Here is a 23,182-nt window from a genome sequence, read left to right as displayed (position 1 = left end):
AAAGTGCGTTGCAGTAGTCTAGCCTAGTGGTGATAAAAGCGTGGATAGCCCTCTCCAGATCCTTCTGGGAGAGGTAGGGTTTGGTCTTTGCTAAAAGACGAAGCTGGAAGCTGGTTTTAACCCCAGAGCTAACCTGTTTGTCAAATTTAAAATTATTATTAAAAACCACTCAACCGTTCCTAACGGAGGAGCGGATGTTTGAGCCCAGAGGGCCTAGGGCAGGGGTGCCCAATACGTCGATCGCGATCGACCGGTCGATCGCGATCGACGTATTTTTTTATTTTTTTTTACTGTTTTTCCACTGTTTCCACTGTTTTTCCACTGTTTTTCCACTGTTTCCACTGTTTTTCCACTGTTTCCACTGTTTTTCCACTGTTTTTCCACTGTTCCACTGTTTTCCACTGTATACTCAGTGTATATATATATAAATAAATATGCTTGGTAGCTCACTTTGACTTGGTCATTTTAAAAGTAGCTCGCAAGCTGAAAAAGTGTGGGCACCCCTGGCCTAGGGCATCGACAACAGGGACTGGGGAAGCGTTACTAAATAAAATTACCTCAGTTTTGCCCTCGTTCAGGTTTAGAAAGTTTTCACTCACCCAGGTTTTGACATCGGCCAAACAGTCTAAAAGTGGCTGTAGTGCAGTCTTACCTTTAGACTTTAGGGGTAGGTAGATCTGTACATCATCGGTGAAGCAGTGGATGGACATGTTGTAGTTTGCCACGATATGACCTAGGGGCAACAAGTACAGTAAGAAGAGGGTGGGGCCTAAAATAGAACCTTGGGGCACCCCTCAGGTAAGAGGGGCTACAGAGGAGAAGAATTTTCCTAACTGGACTGAAAAGCTCCGGCCAGTCAGGTAAGACTTGAACCAGCTAAGGACAACGTCTGAGATACCAACAAAATGTTCGAGCCTTGATAGGAGGATTTTGTGATCCACGGTGTCAAAGGCGGCTGTGAGACAGACCCACCATCTGGCGGAGAGCTCAACAACTTTTCCACCAACCCAACATCGACCTGGTGAAATTAAAAAGTACACATTTTATCATTCATGATGCATTTTTTTATAAGCACGTCAGAGTTGGAATTAATAGTTTTGTCCATGTTCTCTTTTACTTTGGAAACCCTGTTGACAAAACAATAATCAATAATCAATCGCCCGTGCTATTTTGTTTGAAGATGTACATTGTTAGTAAACTTGTTCAGTACACTTGTACACTACTTCTACATTCAATCGTGATCCTAATATCCAAGAAGCTCCTTTTTTCTATTTTGTGACAAAATAATCAATAAAATAATTTGAGATCTTAAGAGGCTTAGTCAAATAGACACCATCCGATTCAACAAAAGAAGTGCAGGCCCTCTTTTTTACCAATAATTTCATTCAATATATATATATTTTTTTTTTTACTGTTGTTACCACTGTCAGAAATGCTCTGTTGATAATAAGTTATCTTATTTACTCTGTTTGTTTTAGTCACCTGATTTCTTAATAGAGGAGTGCTTTCTATCATCAGGGGAACCAGAAAGAACAGCAACCTTCTTGGCCTCCTCTCTCTGAGACATAAAATTGTTTAAATGTTTATCCAAGGCACACTTTTTTTTAGCTTTAACTGTGAATGTATTTAACGGGACATGATTGTTAACAATTTTCATAAAATAATCCATAAATACATTCAAGGAAATCTCAGCATCAACAGCACACACATCAGCCCATTGAATATTATTGAGTTCATTATGAAACAATCTCAGGTGACAGTCACCTTTTTCTTCCCAAAATAAGTGAATTATTTGAGTGGTTATTCTGCCCTGGTACAGTTTTCACTATCCATGACTCTGCATCCCGGCTTTTCACCTGTTCAGGCCGGAATGAGATGAGTGCCTTTTCCAAGGCAACCCAGTGCTGTAGCTTATGGCACATGATGAGTGATACAGGGAGGCAGGTTTTTCAACCTAATTGATATGAATGACGTTCAACAAACGGCATGACACCAAGAAGCATGGTTATTATGAATATATTATTATGAATATATGAATATATTATTATGAATATATAAATTATGAAAGGATACGTGACGGCCGGTGCTGACGTCATCGGTTATGGCTGCTGTGCACGGCAATTGACGGCCCGGCGATGCCTGGAGAAGCGATGGTCGCTGCCGGTGTTGTGTTAAAAAGTGATTTGCTGCCAGAAACTGATTTCGCTCCGTGAGACCGCGCACAGCGCTGCCTCTACCCACCCTGTGAGCCCACACAGCACTGCCTCTACCCACCCTGTGAGCCCACACAGCGCTGCCTCTACCCACCCTGTGAGCCACAGCGCTGCCTCTACCCACCCTGTGAGCACACATTCTCACACAGCGCTGCCTCTACCCACCCTGTGAGCACACATTCTCACACAGCGCTGCCTCTACCCACCCTGTGAGCCCACACAGCGCTGCATCTACCCACCCTGTGAGCCCACACAGCGCTGCATCTACCCACCCTGTGAGCCCACACAGCGCTGCATCTACCCACCCTGTGAGCCACAGCGCTGCCTCTACCCACCCTGTGAGCACACATTCTCACACAGCGCTGCCTCTACCCACCCTGTGAGCCCACACAGCGCTGCCTCTACCCACCCTGTGAGCCACAGCGCTGCCTCTATCCACCCTGTGAGCGCACATTCTCTGGGCAGACCACCTCTGGGGGAGACCCCCTGTGCCAAAAAGTGATTTGCGTTTTGAATTGGATTACCGGAGGTGGTCACCCCGGAGAAGGTGGGAGCTGGGCCGGCTAGGCAGGCCTGGGAGATGGGGGTGTGTCCGTGCCCTGGGTGTCTGGGGCCAGCCATGGGGCTCACAGGGTGGGTAGAGGCATCGCTGTGCGCCGTCCCGCAGAGTGAAATCAGTTTTCTGGCAGCAAATCACTTTTTGGCACAACACCGGTGCGGGAGCCCTGGTGTTAGCTGGAGGCTGTTTCTTCTGCCGTCGGTGCGATCGCTGCAGTCCAGGACTCCAAAAAAAACTCCATGCTGTTGTTGGAGTCAGATTATGAACAGTCCAGCACTTGCCCTCAACGCTATAGCGTTTAGATCAAGACTGGATTGACCTCCTCGTATGGGAAAGTACGAACGCCTCTTCTCTTCCAACGCGTCCTCGCGGAGACTCCTGTTTGAGGTTCTGGTGACATCATTGACCATATACGGACCATGAAAGGAGGCATATCCCAACGATGGCCCAATTCCAATCCGCCCCCTTACTGACTCACGCCCTTAGAGGCGCGTTCATGTGAAGGGAGTAAGGGCTTAAGGCCTAAACATGGTCGTCCGTCCGCTTCGAATTGGAGCCGTCTCGCCGTCTGGCGGCGCCAGCGAGCCCTACATGCTCGGACGCCACAATTCGATTCAATTCAATTCAATTCAAAAAACTTTATTAGTCCCGCAAGGGGCAATTTAAGGCATGAATACTGCAAACAAGCTGTACTTTGTACACATCCAAAAACAATACAAAAAACAAGACAATAAATACAATAAATGGCACTGATAAAGCAAGATCCCTGATTACAATGTGTCCAACACCACAAAGGAATATAGGTGTCAGATCAATACAAATTAAATTCAGTCAATACAATCCAAGTGCATATTAGACTTGTTCAAGGGTTCAAATCAAAAGGTCAAGGTGCAGACTTAGTGTAGATAAACTGACCATTTCTTGTACTGTGGCTGTTCACCAGTCGAATGGCCTCTGGAACAAAACCAAACTTCCTTCTGTTTGTTTTGCAGGCAGGCTGTCTAAAGCGCTTTCCTGATGGCATTAAGTCAAAACAGACATGAAGGACATGTGTGGAGTCATTGATTATCTTGTGTGCTTTCTTGAGCACTTGTGCACTATTAAACTGTACTAGGGATCTTTGTCATCAATGAAATTGAATGTAACGTTCCCAATTCTATGTATTAAATTCTAAAAAACGACCCTCAACATTTGGGAAGGCTAAGCCACACAACTAGTTCGTTATAATCTAACATCATGCTTTGAAAGGCGACTTTACGACGAAGAGCCAAGGCAACGGCCAATCACAACTCTCCTGCAGCTGTCGTCACGCACGTATCGTCGCCGTGAAGTCACATTTTCGAGCAGCCCCCGTCAGCCGATGGCGGACCCTCCCCATAGGACGGCGCTCCACCCGCCGTCACACGGGGAGGGCGGGGCGAGGCTCTGACGGACGACCATGTTTAGGCCTTTAGGGATGTCCCACGGTGAAATCGCAAAGTGAATGAGGGCTCGGAGTGAGCCCTTTCTGCCCCCTTACTTACCGTAAGGGAGCAGCTGTGGCCACTTACGGAAAGGGAATTGCCCACAATGCATAGCGTTGTGACGTATAAAACGGAGTTACCGGGGGAGGCAAAAAAAAGAAAAAAGAACACATGCGCGAAACGAACACGCCGTTTAGCAGTGTGTACGGGGTGCGCTGGAATGCGTAAATTGACAATGAAACATTACATTAATAGGGATTCAGATTTCAGATTAGACAAAAATATGATATCAGAGGAATGCAAGTAGTTATTTTACACAATCCTAGAATAATCATCAATCATTTCTATTACAATTGCAATCCACAACTTTTTTGATGAATGAGAAATAGTTTTACCAAATCTGTATTGTACAGTATTGACATTGTGTATAATGTTGGGTGACATGTCATTATTATGCTTATTTTAATTATAATTACACAGTTATCAATTGCAGATTTTGCAGTAGGCTACATTTATTCTTTTTAAATTACCTGTTGTCCACTCTGTAGAGCCAGAGCCTGGATGAGAACAGACTCATCAGGGAGTCTTTCCCTCAAACGCCTTAGGCGTCTTGACAATAAACAATATATAGCGAGCCCCAAACCTGCCAGAGTCAACGTCATCTTGTCAAGTGCAAAGGGCTCTGCTGTCCCAATCCTCCTATTTATCCAATGTGGATCCCTTTCAGCTGGCGGCCATTAGGGGGAGTGAGGGTACAGGGCCTGAGTCTTTAGGGGGCGGATTGTAATTGGACCGATGTTTAGCGCATGGGGGTCCTTTGCTATCCCACAATAGGCAGCTAACAATGCGCCTGACGAAAAATTAAGCTTAAAGTGTAACTAACCCCCAAAACAGAGTTGCAACATCTCCATTCATTTCAATGGACCCATCTTTTGCGAGGATTAAGCAGGGCTGTCCGTTATGTACTTTTGCAAGGGTCAGATGTTTAAAGAATCAAATTGTGCATTATCAGCTTGATTTTATGCATTAAATGTAGCGCGAGCCTTCGCCATCATGGGAAAAATCGCTTCCTGAGGCAGTGCAAGGCATTGTGGGTAATCTAGAACATAATTAATATTAAGTTTCCTCATTAATGATGCATCATTTCACCCGGAGGATCGCAGTGAATGGGAGCGCGACCACGGCCTCTCACGTGAGCAGCCTCCTCTTCTCTTCCGGGTCCTCATCACGGGGTACCAGCCTGATGCAGCGCCCAATCCTAACATCACTGAGGGACCCTGCTATGGACTGCATCACTGTGGCCAGCGACCCCCCCCCCACACACACCATCCCGGTGGGGCCGGGGGCCCCACTGCAATGGATGAGATTCCCGGGAAATCAAGGGCTGATTGGCTATTGAGGATGGGGTGATGAAACAGTGACCTTGAACTTTGACCACTAAAATCTAATCAGTTCATCCTTGAGTCCAAGTCGACGTTTGAGGCAAATTTGATGAAATTCCTTCAAGGTGTTCCTCAGATATCGCATTAACGAACATCGGATGGACGTATGGACGGACAGAAACCCGAATCCATAATACCGCCGGCCTGGCTATCGCTGGCAGAGGCATAAAAACAGCGAAATTCTCCTTTAAACCCACGGAGGCCAGAGCAGCTGTGAGGACAGAGAAGCTGTGAGGACAGAGAAGCGGGGCAGATAGGGTTAGGGTTAGATGAAGGACCGGGCAGATAAGGACCGGCTGGCACAGAGTTTGTTCGCTGACCTACAAACCCAGCGCCGAATCGCCCAGCTACACAAAGACTGCCTAGGCAAGTGTGACCTCACACAATGCAGGCCTGCTTATTGGTGCACATCACTCTTTTCTTTTTTACATGTTCACTTGCTTTTCCCCTGGTTTGTTATTTTATTCATTATTGTTTTCCAGCCACATTGGCGGAGTGTGGCAACTTAAGACTTGAAAAAGACCATTTGACAACTGGATGTGCGCAATTGTACTTTATCTCATATTGTATATTTATATATAGACAGGCCGCGACGCTACTGTGTCTTGGCCGGGCGAATGGCAGCACTACAAGTCTGACTCTGACCCTAACCCATAAGGACTGCCAACTCTGATACAGAACATCGGGAACGACCCGCACGCCACAAGTCCATTTTCTCACAGTGAGAAATTGGACACTCTGTGTCTCTGCCCCCTGCCCTGGAACATGTCAAACTAGGCAAGAAAAGACCCACAAGCCTGGCATGCTAGACTTTTCGTCTGGGTGTTGTGAGGTGTCCCAGACGCCCCGACGCTGGTCTTTGATGATGTCACACTACAAGAGGTAAAGACGGCCGTTCGTCATTTCGGATGGTCATATTCAGGCCCGACGCTGGAAATGTGTCGCCCAAAATCATGTCAATATCGGGCTCAATTCATGTAGTGTTTTGTAGGTTGTAAATGTTGCTGTGTAATCCACAAATCTTTTTCAAATCTAGACGTGTTAGTAAACATATTTTAAATACCATCTTCTTAGTGTCTGGGCCCTAAGCTTCAGACAGCTTACCAGGTTGTTCTATCTCACATCTATCTCTCCATTCTGTCTCAGATGATTCTCACATATCTCCATTCTGTCTCAGATGAACTGAGGTGAACTGACCGGAGGTGAACCTGGCTGCTGATGACCTTCGCAAACAGCCCCAGGTCACTGCAGGCCTGCTCTAAACAGAGGAGAGGAGAGCATTGGGGGGGGGGGGGGGGGGGGGGGGAGGATGCCAATGACGGCTAATGAAGTCAATAAGGAAAGGATTGTGCAAAGAGCAAACAGTCAAAGTGCAACATGAATGAATGAAACAGCGAGTGGTGCAATGTTTACAAAGCAGACCAGCCTCCAGCTTAGAGGACAGTCGGGGGTCATTTAAGTTTCTCTCCATTATCACATTATAATATATTATATTATATTATAACAACATTATAATAATATTAAATTATAACAACATTATAATATATTAGAACATTATTTTTTTTATTTGACCTTTATTTAACCAGGTTGGACTTGTTGAGATTAAAAACCTCTTTTGCAAGAGAGACCTGACCAAGAAGCAGCACAAGGTTACAGACATACAGTTACAACATAACATATCACCAGAACATTTGCATAAATTAGGCAAACAACCAAAGATTAAAAGAAAAAAGTGTACAACAAATTTCACAATGAAGGCAGGCAGGATTCAAACTAATACTGTTGCCACTCATGGGTCATAGCACTTACAGACCTGCATTTAATTTTCCTCCATGACTTTTATCCTAGCTTTAAAACTGTTTAGTGAGACAATTAAGCTCCTGCAGATTCATCGATTGTTGAAGCTAATTGCAGGCCAGAGGGGCAGACAACTGGAAGGCTTTTTTTGCCAAACTCAGTCTGAGCTTTTGGTACGGTCAGCAGGAAAAACGTAACCAATAAGTGCCGTTTTCCTGCAAGTTGATGAGTAAGCATAAGTAAGGTGGGAGCTCTCCCAGAATGTATTATAAATGAAGACGTACCAGTGACTCAACCTGCACAAGGATAAGGAGGGCCATCCTACTCTCATGTATAGAGTGCAACGGTGTGTTAGAGGTTTAAAGTTTGTGACAAACCTCAGCGCCCCATGATACACTGTGTCCAGCTTACATAGTGCTGCCACAGGAGCATGCATGTATCTGATACACTGTGTCCAGCTTACATAGAGCTGCCACAGGAGCATGCATGTATCTGATACACTGTGTCCAGCTTACATAGTGCTGCCACAGGAGCATGCATGTATCTGATACACTGTGTCCAGCTTACATAGTGCTGCCACAGGAGCATGCATGTATCTGATACACTGTGTCCAGCTTACATAGTGCTGCCACAGGAGCATGCGTGTATCTGATACTGTGTCCAGCTTACATAGTGCTGCCACAGGAGCATGCATGTATCTGATACACTGTGTCCAGCTTACATAGAGCTGCCACAGGAGCATGCATGTATAGAATATCTCCGTAATTATCGGCAGAAAGGAAGCCAAGACAAGCCGCTTTCTTGCCACAAAAGAAAAACATGCCCTATTGCGAAAGTAGAAACCTAGCTTCACCCTGAGTTTTCTCACAAGTGTCTATGTGAGATGTAAAAGTGAGAGAGTCATCTATTAAAAAACCTAAGTACTTGTAGGTTGACACTCTTTCAATTTCCTTGCCCCGTCGTGATTATCTGTAGCAGTGACTGTGGTTCCCTCATTGTCTTACTAAAAACCATAAATTTTGTCTCGTCTGCATTTAAAACAAGCTTCAGCTGGTACAGCTGGGCCTGAACCAGCAGCGTAACTATATGCAGGGAATGCGACTGCATCGGGGCCCGGCGTGCTTGGGGCCCGGTCGCCCGGCTCGTGTGTGGCCGAGCGTCGGCCGGGCCCCTGCTGTATATTGCAGCGCACTGGGTGAGTGCGCTTGTCAGCCTCTCTGGTGTTACACAGTTCCGGGGGGAATTGTGAAGTAGCGCGTGCCCGGTTTCAGAAACCCGGTTTTCGACGCCACAGGAGCTCCAGACGGCCGGCCCGGGGCTCAATTCCACTGCACGCCGAGGTGGGGTGCAGGGTGTCGGGCTCGCAGCACCGCTGTGGTGTGCTGCGCCGTCCTATCAGGGCCCGGTTAGACCATCTTGCATCGGGGCCCGGGGCTGACTCGTTACGCTGCTGGCCTGAACCATAGTAAAAGCAATTTGAAGTTCATTAAAAGCATTTTTTAGTGTTGCTGCACAATAATAGAGTGATAGATGACAACAGTGTCATCTGCATAAAAATGAAAGAAGGCTTTTGGTACATTTTTCTCAACATTATTAATATGGATTGTGAACAAAATTGGCCCCAGGAGAGAGTCCTGTGGCACCCCCTTCTGGACAGTTAAAACATTAGACAATTTTCGATTGAACAGGACACATCGTGATCTACAGTATCTGACAGGTAGTCTTTAAACCAAGCGACTGCCTTACTTGAAAAACCTAATAGCCTTTTGAGCATGATGTTGTGATCAACAGTATCAAAAGCTTTTGATAAGTCAATAAAAAGAGCGACACAGTGCAGTGTCCTATCCATGGCAGCAGTTAGATCATTTCCCACTTTCATTGCTGTAGTAGTAGTGCCATAGTGCTGCTTTCTAAAACCTGACTGAAAGTTTATATAGTAATTTCCCAAAAACCAAATAGTGAGACAGAAGTAATTAAGTAGTAATCATGCAGTGATTTAAATAGTCATGTATGTAGTAATCATACATGAGTAGTGATTCAGTAGTACTTTTTCACGAGGGTTGTTTATGGTACTACTATGTTGTAGCAGTGTGTTCTTTTTTCTTTCTTTTTTTTTAAACTAGAAACTGTCGATGTACATGAGCAATAGTGCTACAATCCGGCATGTTAACATACCCTATATATCCCCGATACTAATGTTCATTAATGTACACTGTCCCTATAAAAAAAAAAAAAAAAAAAAATTAAATGAAGAAAGTCAGTTTGTGGAAATTAAAACTGTTCCACTATAAGTTATAAATCAGAAAGACCACACAACCAGTCACATAATCGTCATAATAACTCTCTCTCCTGCTAGGCCATGTTGGTGTAGGTGTGATGTACAGTATATTGTGCAAGATGAGAGATGTAGTTGATTGAGCGGTTTCCAATTCCTACAAATGTAATATTAAGTGTAAATTAAGTTTTACGACAAACTGCGGGTTTCGTAACATGCAAAGTTATTTTTTAAATTGAGGAAAAATCATGTGTACTTCATGGCACAATTCAAACGGGATGAAAAAGTTATGTCTTTCGCCGTTCACCACAGCTCATATTTTTCGACGCTGGTGCGTAGCTGAAGCAGGAAGTATACCTTGTTCTGGGAGCTCTAAGAATGTGACGAGACTCAGACACAATGAAGGAAATAAATACAAGTCTTTATTGATCATTGGTAACAGAGCAGATGATTGGACAGACAGACAAACAGACAGCATGCAGGGAGCTAAGGCACAGGCAACTGTCTCCCCGGGTCAGAGGTCAGTAAGGTGACCACATTTCTGAAATGAAAATCAGGGACATTTCCAGTGATATATCATTAAAATGACTGATTCTGAAATATCCAATATTATTCTCTATTAAATAAAACGGGGGGACGATTTCGGTTTCATGTATTTTGACCATGGCAACTGGATATCGGAGGGTAAAATCATGCATCGCTAATCGTGAGATTGATCTCAGCCTCACCCAGCCTGAGGTCAGGTCAGATCAGAGGAGAGAGAAAGGTGATCTCTCTCTCTCATATACTGTAGGTTGTGTCTTATGGGGCATTCCTTTAAAACTGGGAAATGGGAATGTGACGGTTCAAAGGTCATCAACTTGAACGGTGACGTCACCAGTGCTCGGATTTTCTCTCCCAAACCCGCAGGAGCCTCAGCAGCCCCGACCTAAAAAATCCAAGATGGCTGCTCCACGCATCAACAGTAGTTAAAGCCCCTTTCAGCAACTTTTCCAAGTTTTGCTAGTGGAGAAACTGCGCCCTCTGCGTGCAATAGTATCGATAACGATATCGCCGTTCAAAGTCAACAAAACACAGCGCCAGAAAGCTCTATGTACATGTTGTGACATCGGGTACTCACCACGCGATGAAATAATAATCCATAGTTCCGTGAAACATCATTTTCGTAGCAAATCCGAATCGAGTTACTTCCTGGTTTCCAGGAACACAACGCTGCCGCTGTAGAGCGCATGCGCGCATCTTGCCACGGGACGTGGCAGACAAACTGCTTCGTCCCAGGGCTGGCCAATGGAGGGCGGTGTGGGATAAATAAAGGCGAGAGTCTCCCTATTACAAGTCAATCTACCATGTCCTATGACTAAAAATATCTAATATTACAGTAAAAAAATTCAAACAAATTACTGATTGGGGCTTTAAATCTGAGTAAATACTGTTTATTAGCACTTCCGTCTTGTTTGTGTCTCATTAAATCAGCTGTACACACATCACTGTCTAACTTCTATCTGTGTGGATATGTTGCTGCAGTGTTTGTATGCACAAAATGCCTTGTTGTTATTGGTAACGATGGCTAGCCTGGCTAGCGACCGGATCCGACTCGTTTAAACGGATGTGACACAATTCAACAGTGAACTTCCCAGCTCCCAGTTTTCTGCAAATGGAACAAAACGGATGTGACGTCATTCAACCACCACATCCCAGTTTGTTTGCAGTAAAGGAACGGGCCATTATCTTAATGTGAGGATATAAAAGTGATGCACAGACTTGACAGAGGGGCAGATATAAAACATGGAGTGGATCAGGACTGGATCAGCTCTTGGCGGTCTGTTTCCTCTTCTGCACCAGCTCAGCCAGCAGCTTGTAGCGGATCATACACTCCTCCTGACACACACACACACACACACACACACCCCAAATATGAGTGACATCAGGTGTCAGACAGGTTGTCCACCCACTATGCCGACCACCCGCAATGCCGACCTTAGGTTTAGGCGTGGGGGGTGGGAGAGGTTAGGTTTAGGCGTGGGGGGAGGTTATGTTTAGGGTTAGGGTCTGGGGGAGGTTATGTTTAGGGTTCGGGTCTGGGGGAGGTTAGGTTTAGGCGTGGGGGGAGGTTAGGTTTAGGGTTAGGGTCTGGGGGAGGTTAGGTTTAGGCATGGGGGGAGGTTAGGGTTAGGTTTAGGGTCTGGGGGAGGTTAGGTTTAGGCGTGGGGGCTGGGAGAGCTTAGCTCCAGCCGGTCCACAGACACGCTGCATGCCGCCTCGCTCAGGTGGTTCTGCTTGTGGGCTACCGGCATTGCGGCCTGTCGGCACATAGACGCGGCACCTTCAGACAGACAGGTAGGCAGGCAGACAGACAGACAGGTAGGCGGGGAGGGGTTCAATATGTGGCACTCAAGCTGAAAAATGGACCTAATTCAAATGTCAGGTCAGTTCTATTGAAGTGAATAGGGCAGCAGGGTAAATCCCACTAAAACCAGCATATCTGTGTTCTTTCACCGTTGATTGAAAAATGCTTCCAACAGATTAAAGAAAACGCATTACGTGATTACGTGGCTATTGTCAACATCGGTTAACGTGCTATGGAACTAATGGAGGGAACTCCATCTTAGCTCATAGCTTGTTGTCAGCTTTTTACAATGGAACTCTGCAGAAGACCTGATACCACTGTGTTGCCACCACAATAAATGGCTGGTTGGAGCCAAAAGTGATGCACAAAATGCCTGTGACAAATATATTGTGATATTGTGGTTTTAGTTCGGCTAATATTAGATAACATGTAACCCACCCGGAAGTAAATTCTTTGTTGTTGTGATGTCAAGCTGATAAATTACATAGATATCTTGAATGAAAATTCTGACTGATGTCTGTAATAGTCAAACTTGGCCGTGACAAACAGAATCCAGGAGGGCTTGCTTGATGTCAGGCCCCAGGTTTTGATGCAGACTACAATGGAATAAAACTAAGGCACTCCGTCTTCAAGTAGAATTATATATTTTTTAATCGAGCAAGGCAATAAAACAGACCAACGCGTATGGACCTGCTAGGTCTTCATCAGGGTCTATGGCTATTACCGTATTGGTCCAAATATAAGACAACAGTGATCATAAGACGACCCCCCTTTTTAAGACTCACTTTTGGGGAAAATAAATGCTGCTGCTATAAAGAGAATAATTTTATTTGAAAATAATAATAAAATAATAATAAAACACATTGAATAAAAAGGTACGTTTTTATAACTGTCTCCCTTAAATAAAATCAATATCTTCAATGTCTTTTAGATGAAATTGACTCCTTTAAAAGTGAAAAATCAAATGCTAGGATTATGCCAATGTTTCCATGGCGTATACTTGCTGAGTGATTCAGTGGATCTAACAGATTGGTGCAACGCACCACCGTTTCGTTTAAGCAAACATTTTGCTGCGTTTTGTCGGGGCTGAGCCTAAGCCCTTGCCTGCCTGTCTGTTCACCCCGCGGATCAGAGCAGGTACGCAGGCGGAGTGTGTGTGGGAGAGAGAGAAAGAGGGAGGGGGAGAGAGATTACCGTGTTTGTCGGTAAAAAAAAATATATATATATATATATATATATATATATATATATATATATATATATATATATATATATATATATATATAATATATATATAGTGAACGCTAGTGAATATATACGAATTTTGACGTTTAGCATTCAAAATAAAAGAGACGCAATGTATGTTTCTAAAAGGCACCGCTGCGCGGAAGTGGAAGTCCCGGGCGGAAGATCCGCGCTGTACAGGAAGCCTCAAAAAAAGGTACGGCTGTCCCAGAGTCTATTTACGTGCCAAAATAGACTCTGGGTTCCCAGATTGGCCACAGACAGACAGACAAGTACCTTGGTTCTCCCAGGAACCACCTTGGCGATGCGGTCCCAGCGCTCGGCGGTTCCTCGGGGAAACTGCTGCAGAGCAAGCTCCAACAGCTTCTGCTGGTTCTGTGTCCACGCCACAGGCTCCGTCCCCTCCCTCGGGCTCGCTTCCTCCGAGTCCTCCTCTGGGTCAAAGTCCCTCTGCCTGCGACCTTTGACCCCTGACTCTGCCTTCCGGCTCCGCCTCCTCACGCCCTCTGCCTCCTCCTCCTCTCTCTGAGTCATCAGGCTGTCAGGGACAGACAGAGGTCTTCCCTTCAGCTCTGCCATCTTCACCAGACCTGTAACACACAGGAGAACCTCAGTTAGCTTCACCAGCCTGTAACACACAGGAGAACGTCAGTTAGCTTCACCAGTCTGTAACACACACAGGAGAACCTCTCTCTCCCTCTCCCGGCTCAGTCTGTCTCCCTCAAAGCAAATTTATACTGACTGTGGAGTGTCCGGTGTCCGCGGTGTTCACGGCAAGACTGTTCTCTCCGCAGGCACATCCTTTTATGGTAAATGCGGTAGAAGTGCAGTGTCTGCAGAGAGCGGAGAATCCCCCTTCAGGCTCCCGTTGTGTTTTTAGCAGGAATGCAAATGTCACATCAGTTCTTCCGTGTGTGATCCTGATTTATATCGGCGAATAATCAATCCTAGTGCAATTGTAGGCTATTTTCAGTTTGTTTTTAGCAAGTAAGTTTGTTGTCTTCTTGTTTTTGTGCTTTGCATTTAATTTTTTCGATCTCAAATCAAGTTTTTATTGATGTAGTAAATTGTAGGCTATTCAGTCTTTGGAGAAAAAAGTTTCAGTTACTGAGGGCGAGTCTTTGTAGTCCCGGGTGGATGAATCATACAAATTTCTGTATTTCTGTACTTCTTCTGCCAGGCGATGCTCAAACCCGTTCATTTTGCACTGATTTCGCCGGTCACTTGGTCAGTTTGTGGAGGCTTCTTCCCTATACAAACCATAGCAAACATTAGCCAATCATAGCCTCGGAATTAACTGCACGAGCTCGCAGCGGGCTCCGCGGAGTAACATTTTTTGAGAGGAGCGCGGAGCTCCGTGGAGTCCCTCCGCAGAGCCTGTGCGGAGCGCCGCGCTCGCGGCACAGAGCCTCCGCTCCGCGAACACCGGACACTCCGCAGTTAGTATAAATTAGCTTTTAGTCTCTTTCCTCCTCTCCCTCAGTCTCTCTCATGTGTGTGTGTGTGTGTGTGTGTGTCTCACAATGCCTATGTATGACATCACTGATGACATCTTCATTGATGACATCATCAGTGATGTCAGTATGACATCATCAGTTGCCTCAATTGCTCAAGTGACATCACTTATGACATAATCAGTAATTTATGACATCACTGATGACATCGGTAATTAGGGCAATCACCTAATTAAAAAAGTGGGTGCTCTTTACACTCCCTGAAAGTTTCAGCCCGATCGCACGTAAAACGGCATGTGGCCGGACTAAATTCTTGAAACAGAGGCCGGACAGAGTCCACATTGCCAAAATGATATGTTCTATACAGTGTTTCCCATACGAATTTGTGGCGGGCTGCCACAATAATATTTTGACCGCCACAATAAGATGTTGACCCAAAAAAAAAAAAAAAAAAAAAAAAAAAAAAAAATTTTTTTTACAGTGCACCTGAACGCAACATGCAAGATATCCGCTGAATAAGTGTCCAATAAATGTTCATGTCATTCTGGCCAATACTTCTGTTATAGCATTTCAGTCTGGAATATGGAATATCTTTCAATAATGTATGATTTAGCTGCTAAATTGTCAAATACCGCCATCTGCTCGCTACCCAGGCACTTATGTATGTACTTAACCTAACTAACTTAACCTAACTAACTATCCGGTGTGCACAACACTGTCAGCCTAAACTCCGGCTGACACCCCAAAAACCTACAATCCGCTACAGAAAAATGTATATTGTTTGTTTATTAACTGGCCCCTCGCCTTCTATCATTTCACGAAAGTGGCAAAGCAAGTTGAGTATCCCTGACCTATAGGGAGAAATTTAGTTTGTCATTGTAAACCCACAGCACAGTAATGATGACATGTTCTTCATAGATCTAGCCTTTTAATTTTGCTCTTAAGCTTTCTCAAAGTACACCAAATTCATGCATTTTACTTTAAAATGTTTAAAAAAATCTCACGGGGGGGCATGCCCCCGCACCCCCCTAGGGGGTCTGCGGTCCCCCACCACAAATTCTCTAAATCCTGTGGGAAACACTGCTATATATATATATACTGTATATATATATACAGTATATATATATACAGTATGTATATATATATATATATACATATATATATATATATATATATATATATATATATATAATCTAGGCTGATTACAGTTATTTAATTTTTGTAATCTGATTACATGTAATCAGTTACTGGCTGCATGGTCAATCTATCAGTGAAAATAAAAATCTAAAAACAAACTGACAGACAAAAACAACAAAGCATTCCGCCTGCTGATTTGGACGTCAATTACCATGGCAACGATTGAAGCGTCGATTAAAAAAAGTGTGTGTGTGTGTGTCGGGGGGGGTTTGCGACAGTTGGCTTGGCTTGGCACAGCACTCGAAGCGCAGATTAGTAGAGTCTGTAGATCGCTAGCTGCTAGCACTAGCTGTTAGCTGTTAGCTATAGATTGGTAGCCAACAGGAATGCATCAGCAACGCCTTTCCGCTGCTGCAAAAAGTGTTTCCCCCATTTCCACCCAATGGTTACGGTAGAACCTCAGCATTACAGTAGAGCTACAATAGAACATACAGTGGAACAGTAGGATAATAAAGAAATAATCTTGATATTTACCTGTAATGTTGCTCACGCTCTCTTTAACTTGTTTCACTTTTGTTGTCACCTGCAAACACACAACACATAACACATTACGACAGGTAAGGTAATTAAGGTAATCGCCAGTGAATGTGAGAATTGTTTCAATTGTTGGATCTAAAATAAAGAGCCTGGTCTTCTACCTGCTCTATTTTTAAGGCGCCTTGAGATACCTCTTGTTATGCGCTATATATTGTAACAGCACAGGCTCAGAGATTTTTAGGGCTCACACTCCAAACCAAGGGATGAGAAGGAAATAGCTATATATATAGCTTAAAAAGAATATATATATATATATATATATTATTATTACTAGTGCAGTGCCCGTTCCCTCCATGCACCACCCTGTGGGTGCTCCCCCCCCCCCCCCCCCCCCCCCCCCCCCCCACATTGCACTCCGTCAGATCTCCCTAAGCGCACTCCCCAAGTTTGAAGTCGATCCGACAAACGGTTCGCGAGATACGCGAAGGACAGATAGACAGAGACAGACAGACACTACGGGCATTATAGTGTAGGCCTCTGTCACTTCCAGGGGAGAATTCAAATACAAAGTAGCCTAACATTTTGTAGGCATAAACAAAAGTAAAATAAAATAAAAGGGGGATTTCCTGACATTCAGTATAGTGATGTTCAGCCAAGACAAGTCACTTTTATAAGCCTGAAAGGAGTTATAGACAGTCAGTTGACTGCAAACTCCTGGTTACAGTAGGTGTCCTGTGAGATGGTTTAGTGATGTGAGATAACAGAATAATGTAGACTTGTATGAGAACCACACAAATCATGGAATTTACTGTATCAGAAGAGGTTATGAACCCAGGACTTGAAACTAACTTTTTTCACCATCGTCCCGGAACCGTCCCAAAATACAATCTAAGCCATCCCGAAATAAATGTTGCCGCCCCAAATTTTAAATCTGTTTTCTTTGTTTTTCTACATTATCATTAGTTAAAATCATTCAAAGTAGGGCTGCTCGATTATGGCAAAAACCATAATCACGATTATTTTGATTGATATTGAGATCACGATTATTTAACACGATTACTCAATGACATTGAGAACATCGTGAATTTATTGAACATTGACACTGGCTTTTCTTTTTAACACATTGACTGCCAGCCGTTTTTTTCTTGCTGTAGGTAGCTTCTGCCAAGCCGTTTTTTGAGGATTGTGGCTCATTTTACAAGAGCCGAGGATTATTTTCTGCTTGGAGTTTGTGAACATACAATATCTCAAAAGTACTAATAGAATGTGTACTTTCTCTGTCTAAAAGAGTTAGTTTGTAGAGTTAGTAGTTATGTAAGCATTAGCAGTTGAATACAGCATGGTTTTAGCGTCAGAAAAAATATTCAGAGATAAACGGCTTTTTGTGAAATTCGATAGAACTGTCACTTTAACCATTCATTTTTGGCTCTCTCTCTCTCTCTCTCTCCCTCCCCCTCTCGCTCTCTCTCTCTCTCTCTCTCTCTCCCTTCCCCTCGCTCTCCCTCCCTCTCTCTCTCTCTCTCTCTCTCTCCCTCCCTCTCGCTCTCCCTCCCTCTCTCTCTCTCTCCCTCCCTCTCGGGAGGGAGACGCACTAGGTTTAATCCTAGTGAGAGGGGGAGAGGGAGAGAGAGAGAGAGAGAGAGAGAGGGAGGGAGGGAGAGAGAGCGAGAGAGAGAGAGAGAGAGAGAGAGAGAGAGGGAGAGAGCGAGAGTTGCTTCAACTCCTCCCTCCGTGGGCGTTCTTCTTGGCTGCAGCGGCCGTCACAGTCTCAGTGCTTTGCTGCTGTCCTGTGCCTGTCTGCACGGCCGCTGTTTGAGGAAGTCGGCATGGACTCGCTCGCTTCTTGGAGTTTTGGTTGAGAGAAGCTTTTGCGATTCTGGTCATATTTATGCTGCGTGTTTCAAAGTGTGTTCCAACTGTAATCTATTATGTAAATTTGCAATCCCGCATCGCCAGCAATCAGCGCGAAAAAGAAAGCGTTTTCCCCCATCCATTTTCATGAGAATGGCTGGGGTGAGAATGGCGTGACAAGTTAAAAAAATGCTTGCCTTCCTCTAGTCAGGAGAGCACTGTTGCCACTTAGTGGGTCGGTGGAATGGGTTGTAAACGTTCGGTGGCTCCAATAATTATATAAGAGATGTAAAAGGGTTAGATGCACATCCCACGGTCAAAAAAAAAAAAATCATTTTTTTGACGACTCAACTCGTCGTTGGCAGTGAACAGCTGGATTGTGTTTGACGACTCAACTCGTTCTTGGCAATTAACGTGTTAACATTGGAGGTCTTTGGATTTTAGATAGAATTGAAAATAAATAAATAAGTGAAAATAAATAATAAAAGTGCAAAGATTTAAAAATAAATATACAGTATATGTACAGTAGGCCTACTATGTTGCAGTGAACTGCCACAACCAACTGCAACTATTAATCTACAATATGTGGGTAAACATCTGAACTAGTAGTCCTTAAACCTCACACTAGCCAAAATAGTGTCGCAGAAAATGACGTGTACAGTATCTGTGATCAATCAGTGAAAACGGTATTTATTTACTGTTGTTTAATTAAGTGGAATGAAAACAGTCGGGACATATGTTGCCGACAGCAAATTAGTGCTTTCATATTTCATCAAAACTAACCAAATGAGAACGTTATTGAGTAACGTTGGTTTACATTACATTAAATTACTCATTTGGCAGATGCTTTTATCCTAAGCGACTTACAATAACACGTTTAGGTTCATAATAGGCTACTGTTAATGTTTATCTGTGAGCTCTTCATCAGTAGGCTAAATTACGACCATCCTGCCTCGCTAAATTGTTGCTGTTATTTTAATTTGTATGCAGTGATGCAACATGTGGAAAACAAAAGCGTGAGTCATAAATATCAAAGGGTGTAATTTATCACGGAGGAACATCTTACCGACGCAAAACAACACTGCACCATGGTGCCAATATTGCCAATTACCTACTTTACAGAGGACTTTACACCTAGTAAGAAATAGGTGTCAAATGTAAGTTCTAACTTAGCTGTTGAATATGCGGTCGCATTGTAAAGTGTCCTGAATCGATGACTGTGTTGCGGTGGCAGGAGTTACGGGGCTTTGTCTTTTTGTTTGTTTATTGCTTGGTCATAGACCACTTTGTGAGTGGATTTCAAGTGATTAAACAAAGAGGGAGAGAGGTCGTGTTGCTTTGGGGTGCAGCCACGACCACGCATATCTTGCACACTGTCTTTGTTCCAAGTCTGACTCGGCGAAACCATGTGTTTCTACATCACATACGTTGTTTTACCCCTCTTCTCGACCAGCGGCTCTCTTTCTGTGACTTCTGTCATCTTCTTCTTGTGCTACCAAGGAAATAAGCGGGGAGGAGGAACGTGCCGTGGCTCTCTGTTCACATGACAGTCATTCACAACTCGAGCGGTGTGTGTGTGTTTTGGGGGAGGGGCCGAGCACACCGCTGCAAAGGAAGGGGTGCACTTGATTTACAACACAAGACAGAACGAGAGTGACAAGAGCCGCAAAATCGTTTTATGTCGATTATCTTGTTTTCATAATCGTGGAAAGCCCAAATCGTAATCATGATTAAAATTCGATTAATCGCCCAGCCCTAATTCAAAGTGACCTTTAACATAAATAAATCATAGAAGGAGTCTCTCCTGGAGCACTCCATTCACTGGAAAAAAGTTTTAATAAGCTGCAGTGACTAACGTTTCAACGCACACAAACCCAGAATCGTTTGACTCTGATGAAGAGCTGTTGTTATAAATCAAACATAAAATAGAGAACAGGCCAGGTGGCCAGCACACTAAAATGCCCTTTCAAAAGTTTAATATTAAGTCATGTGGGACAGACAGCAGCACCGGACGTTTCAGCCCAAAGGCCTTCTTCAGCCTACAGCATTGGGCTGAAACATCCATTCCTCCATTCCTGGTGTCTGCCCAAGACAGTGCTCTGCACTCAGTCTCCCGCCGCTAAGTGCACTCCGCTAGTTTGAAGTCGATCCGACCAACGGTTCTCGAGACGCGAAGGACAGAGAGACAGACAGAGAGAGAGACAGAGAGACAGACAGAGAGAGAGACAGACAGAGACAGACAGAGAGACAGACAGAGAGACAGACAGCGAGACAGACAGACAGACAGAGAGACAGACAGAGAGACAGACAGAGAGAGAGAGACAGAGAGACAGACGATCCTACAATTATGGTGCATAATTATAAGCCTTTTAGGAATGTCTATGGCTGTCATGGCAGCCATTTGGCACTCACACACTGTTTTCTGGTTTGGTATACGAACCAAGGGATTTCATTCGTCATTGATTTTTCCATAGACATTTTGTAAAATGCTAATAAAAATCAAACCAAGCGAAGACATGTGATGACAAGTGACAGAATAGTATCTGACCTCACTCACGGACCTGCCGAGCTCGTGGGCGATCTTCTCCCAGCGACCCGGCGTTCCTCCTGGGAATTTAACCATCAACCTGCTGAGCAGGCTGAGCTCATCTTCTGTCCACTCTGAGGTCTGCTGCACAACCACCAGAACACAACAGTTTAATTAACCTGTTAATATTCATTACATAATAATGAATCACCACATAATAATACATAATCACTACACCATAATAATCACACAATATAATAATAATCACAAGATAATAATCACTACATAATAATAATAATAATACATACTCACTACATAATAATAATAATCACTACATAATAATAATCACTACACCATAATGACTACATAATAATAATACCCATTAGTGCTAATTTAATTTATTTATCCTGGTTGCTACTCCACCCTCTGCCGATCTGGGGAGAGCCGAAACTGGCTCCATGCTTCCTCCAAGACATGGGCAGTTAGCCAGCCGCTTCTTTTCACCTGACAGAGGAAGCTTCACCGGTAGGACATAGCACGTGGGAGGTTCACGTTATTCCAACCAGTTTCCCTCCCTCTGAACAGACGCCCTTAACGACCAGAGGAGAAACCACATTAGCAACCCAGCATATTGCATGTTTTGGTGAAGGGGGTTCCTATATCAAGGAAACCCCCGGGAGGCACGGGGAGAACATGCAAACTCCACACAGAAAGGCCCTTTTGACGACCCCACCCGGGCGGTGGGCACTCGAGGACATGCGGACGGGCACGCATTCCTTCAGCGCTCACAGCATCCCAGGTGGGAATCGAACCCAGGACCTCCGAGCTGTGAGGCGACATAATGACTAAATAATAATAATAATCACTACACCATAATAATCACAACATCATAATAATCACTACATAATAATAATCACTACATAATAATAATACTAATAATAATACATAATCACTACATAATAATAATAATCACTACATAATGATAATCACTATAATCACTACATGAGGAATAGAAGAATAGAATAGAACTTGAATTGCCATGTGAGCAGGGCCGGTAGTATTTGTTTTCGCTACATACAGGATGTGAAAATAGACTGCATCACAGTTACATCACAATAAATGCATCACAATAAAGTGCATATAGACATTACCTAGTAACAGTGCAATTACAACAGGCAACAACTATTTAGATAAAACCATTGACGAGACACACATAAAACCACATGCACAGTACAAGTCCTTATGTATGGTTAACGGAGGGAATTGAGTGTTCTTATTACTGTGCGGAAAAAAGCTGTTTTTAAAGCAGTTGGATTTTGTGGCAAGTGACCTGAGACGCCTCACAGAGGGGAGGGTCTGGAATAGGTGGTTAGGATGGGAGAGGTCTGAGATTAACTTTTCTGCCCGTTTTGAAATACGCTGGTGGTAAATGGATTTGATTGAGGGGAGGGCAGAACTGGTCTGGCTCTTGGAGGCCTTTGACACAATTCGCTGTAATTTCCTCTGTGAGCGACTGTCAGTGTTTCCATACCAGACTGTGATAGAAGAGGTGATGATGCTTTCAATGATGGCTGTGTGGAAACAGACGGAGGTGTTTGTTGACTCTGAGGAAATACAGTCTTTGATGTCCTTTTCTGATTATGTGGTCTGTGTTAGTGTGTGAGTGTGTGTTAGTGTGCCATTTTAGATTATTACAGATATGGGTGCCTAGGAACTTAAAGGAGTCCGTTGAGGTTATTGGCTGGGAGTCGATATGGACCGGGGATTTGAGATTTTATTTCACACACACACACACACACACACACACACACATACATATATATTATATTATATTATATTATATTATATTATATTATATATATATATATATATATATATATATATATACATGCATTTTTTATTCAATATTAATAATTCTTATCAGTGTGTCGTGATTGGGAATCAAATTAATGCAAATAAATGTACCTTGTGATCTTGAATTTTAGATTTATTTTCAATTCAATAGAAGTGCAATGTAGACAGGAGGTAACAATGTCTACAAAATATATCTTGAACAGAAAATAAATGCACAATTGTAAACAGTGCAGTGGACGCTCCAGAACCGATACTTCCGGTGGCGGCGCTCTAGAGCAGTCGAAACCCAAAATGACACAGCCGAAGAAGGCTGTGTCTGAGCTAAAAAATTTGGGACTTCCATGTGAATAATGGTCAGTACAGTTTTATTGTGATTGATAACGTGTATAAAGTAATGTTTTACCTGGGCACTTCACACAGACTACCCGAAGTAAAGACACCGGAGCACTCTTTTCCGTCTGCACGTTTTAATAGAAGGGGC

The 23,182-nt window shown here is 43.9% G+C and overlaps 1 protein-coding gene across 1 annotated transcript in view; it reads right to left on the bottom strand.

Moving 5' to 3' along the window:
• Positions 1-10,237: 10,237 nt before the first annotated feature.
• dnajc1 (DnaJ (Hsp40) homolog, subfamily C, member 1) overlaps positions 10,238-23,182 on the bottom strand; it is a 47,853-nt gene continuing 34,908 nt past the window's right edge. Inside the window, exons 9-12 of the mRNA XM_083658885.1 lie at positions 20,869-20,991; positions 16,467-16,515; positions 13,618-13,931; positions 10,238-11,627 (exon numbers count right to left, since the gene is read on the bottom strand). Of these exons, the coding sequence (XP_083515011.1) occupies positions 11,556-11,627; positions 13,618-13,931; positions 16,467-16,515; positions 20,869-20,991 (558 nt within the window). The 3' untranslated portion in view covers positions 10,238-11,555. The remainder of the gene's footprint in view (positions 11,628-13,617; positions 13,932-16,466; positions 16,516-20,868; positions 20,992-23,182) is intronic.

Source organism: Poromitra crassiceps, assembly GCF_964638095.1.
Source record: "Poromitra crassiceps genome assembly, chromosome: 23".
NCBI classification, from domain to species: domain Eukaryota; kingdom Metazoa; phylum Chordata; class Actinopteri; order Beryciformes; family Melamphaidae; genus Poromitra; species Poromitra crassiceps.
The sequence above is the reverse complement of the archived record's forward strand: the minus strand, read 5'-3'. Positions and strand labels throughout refer to the sequence as shown.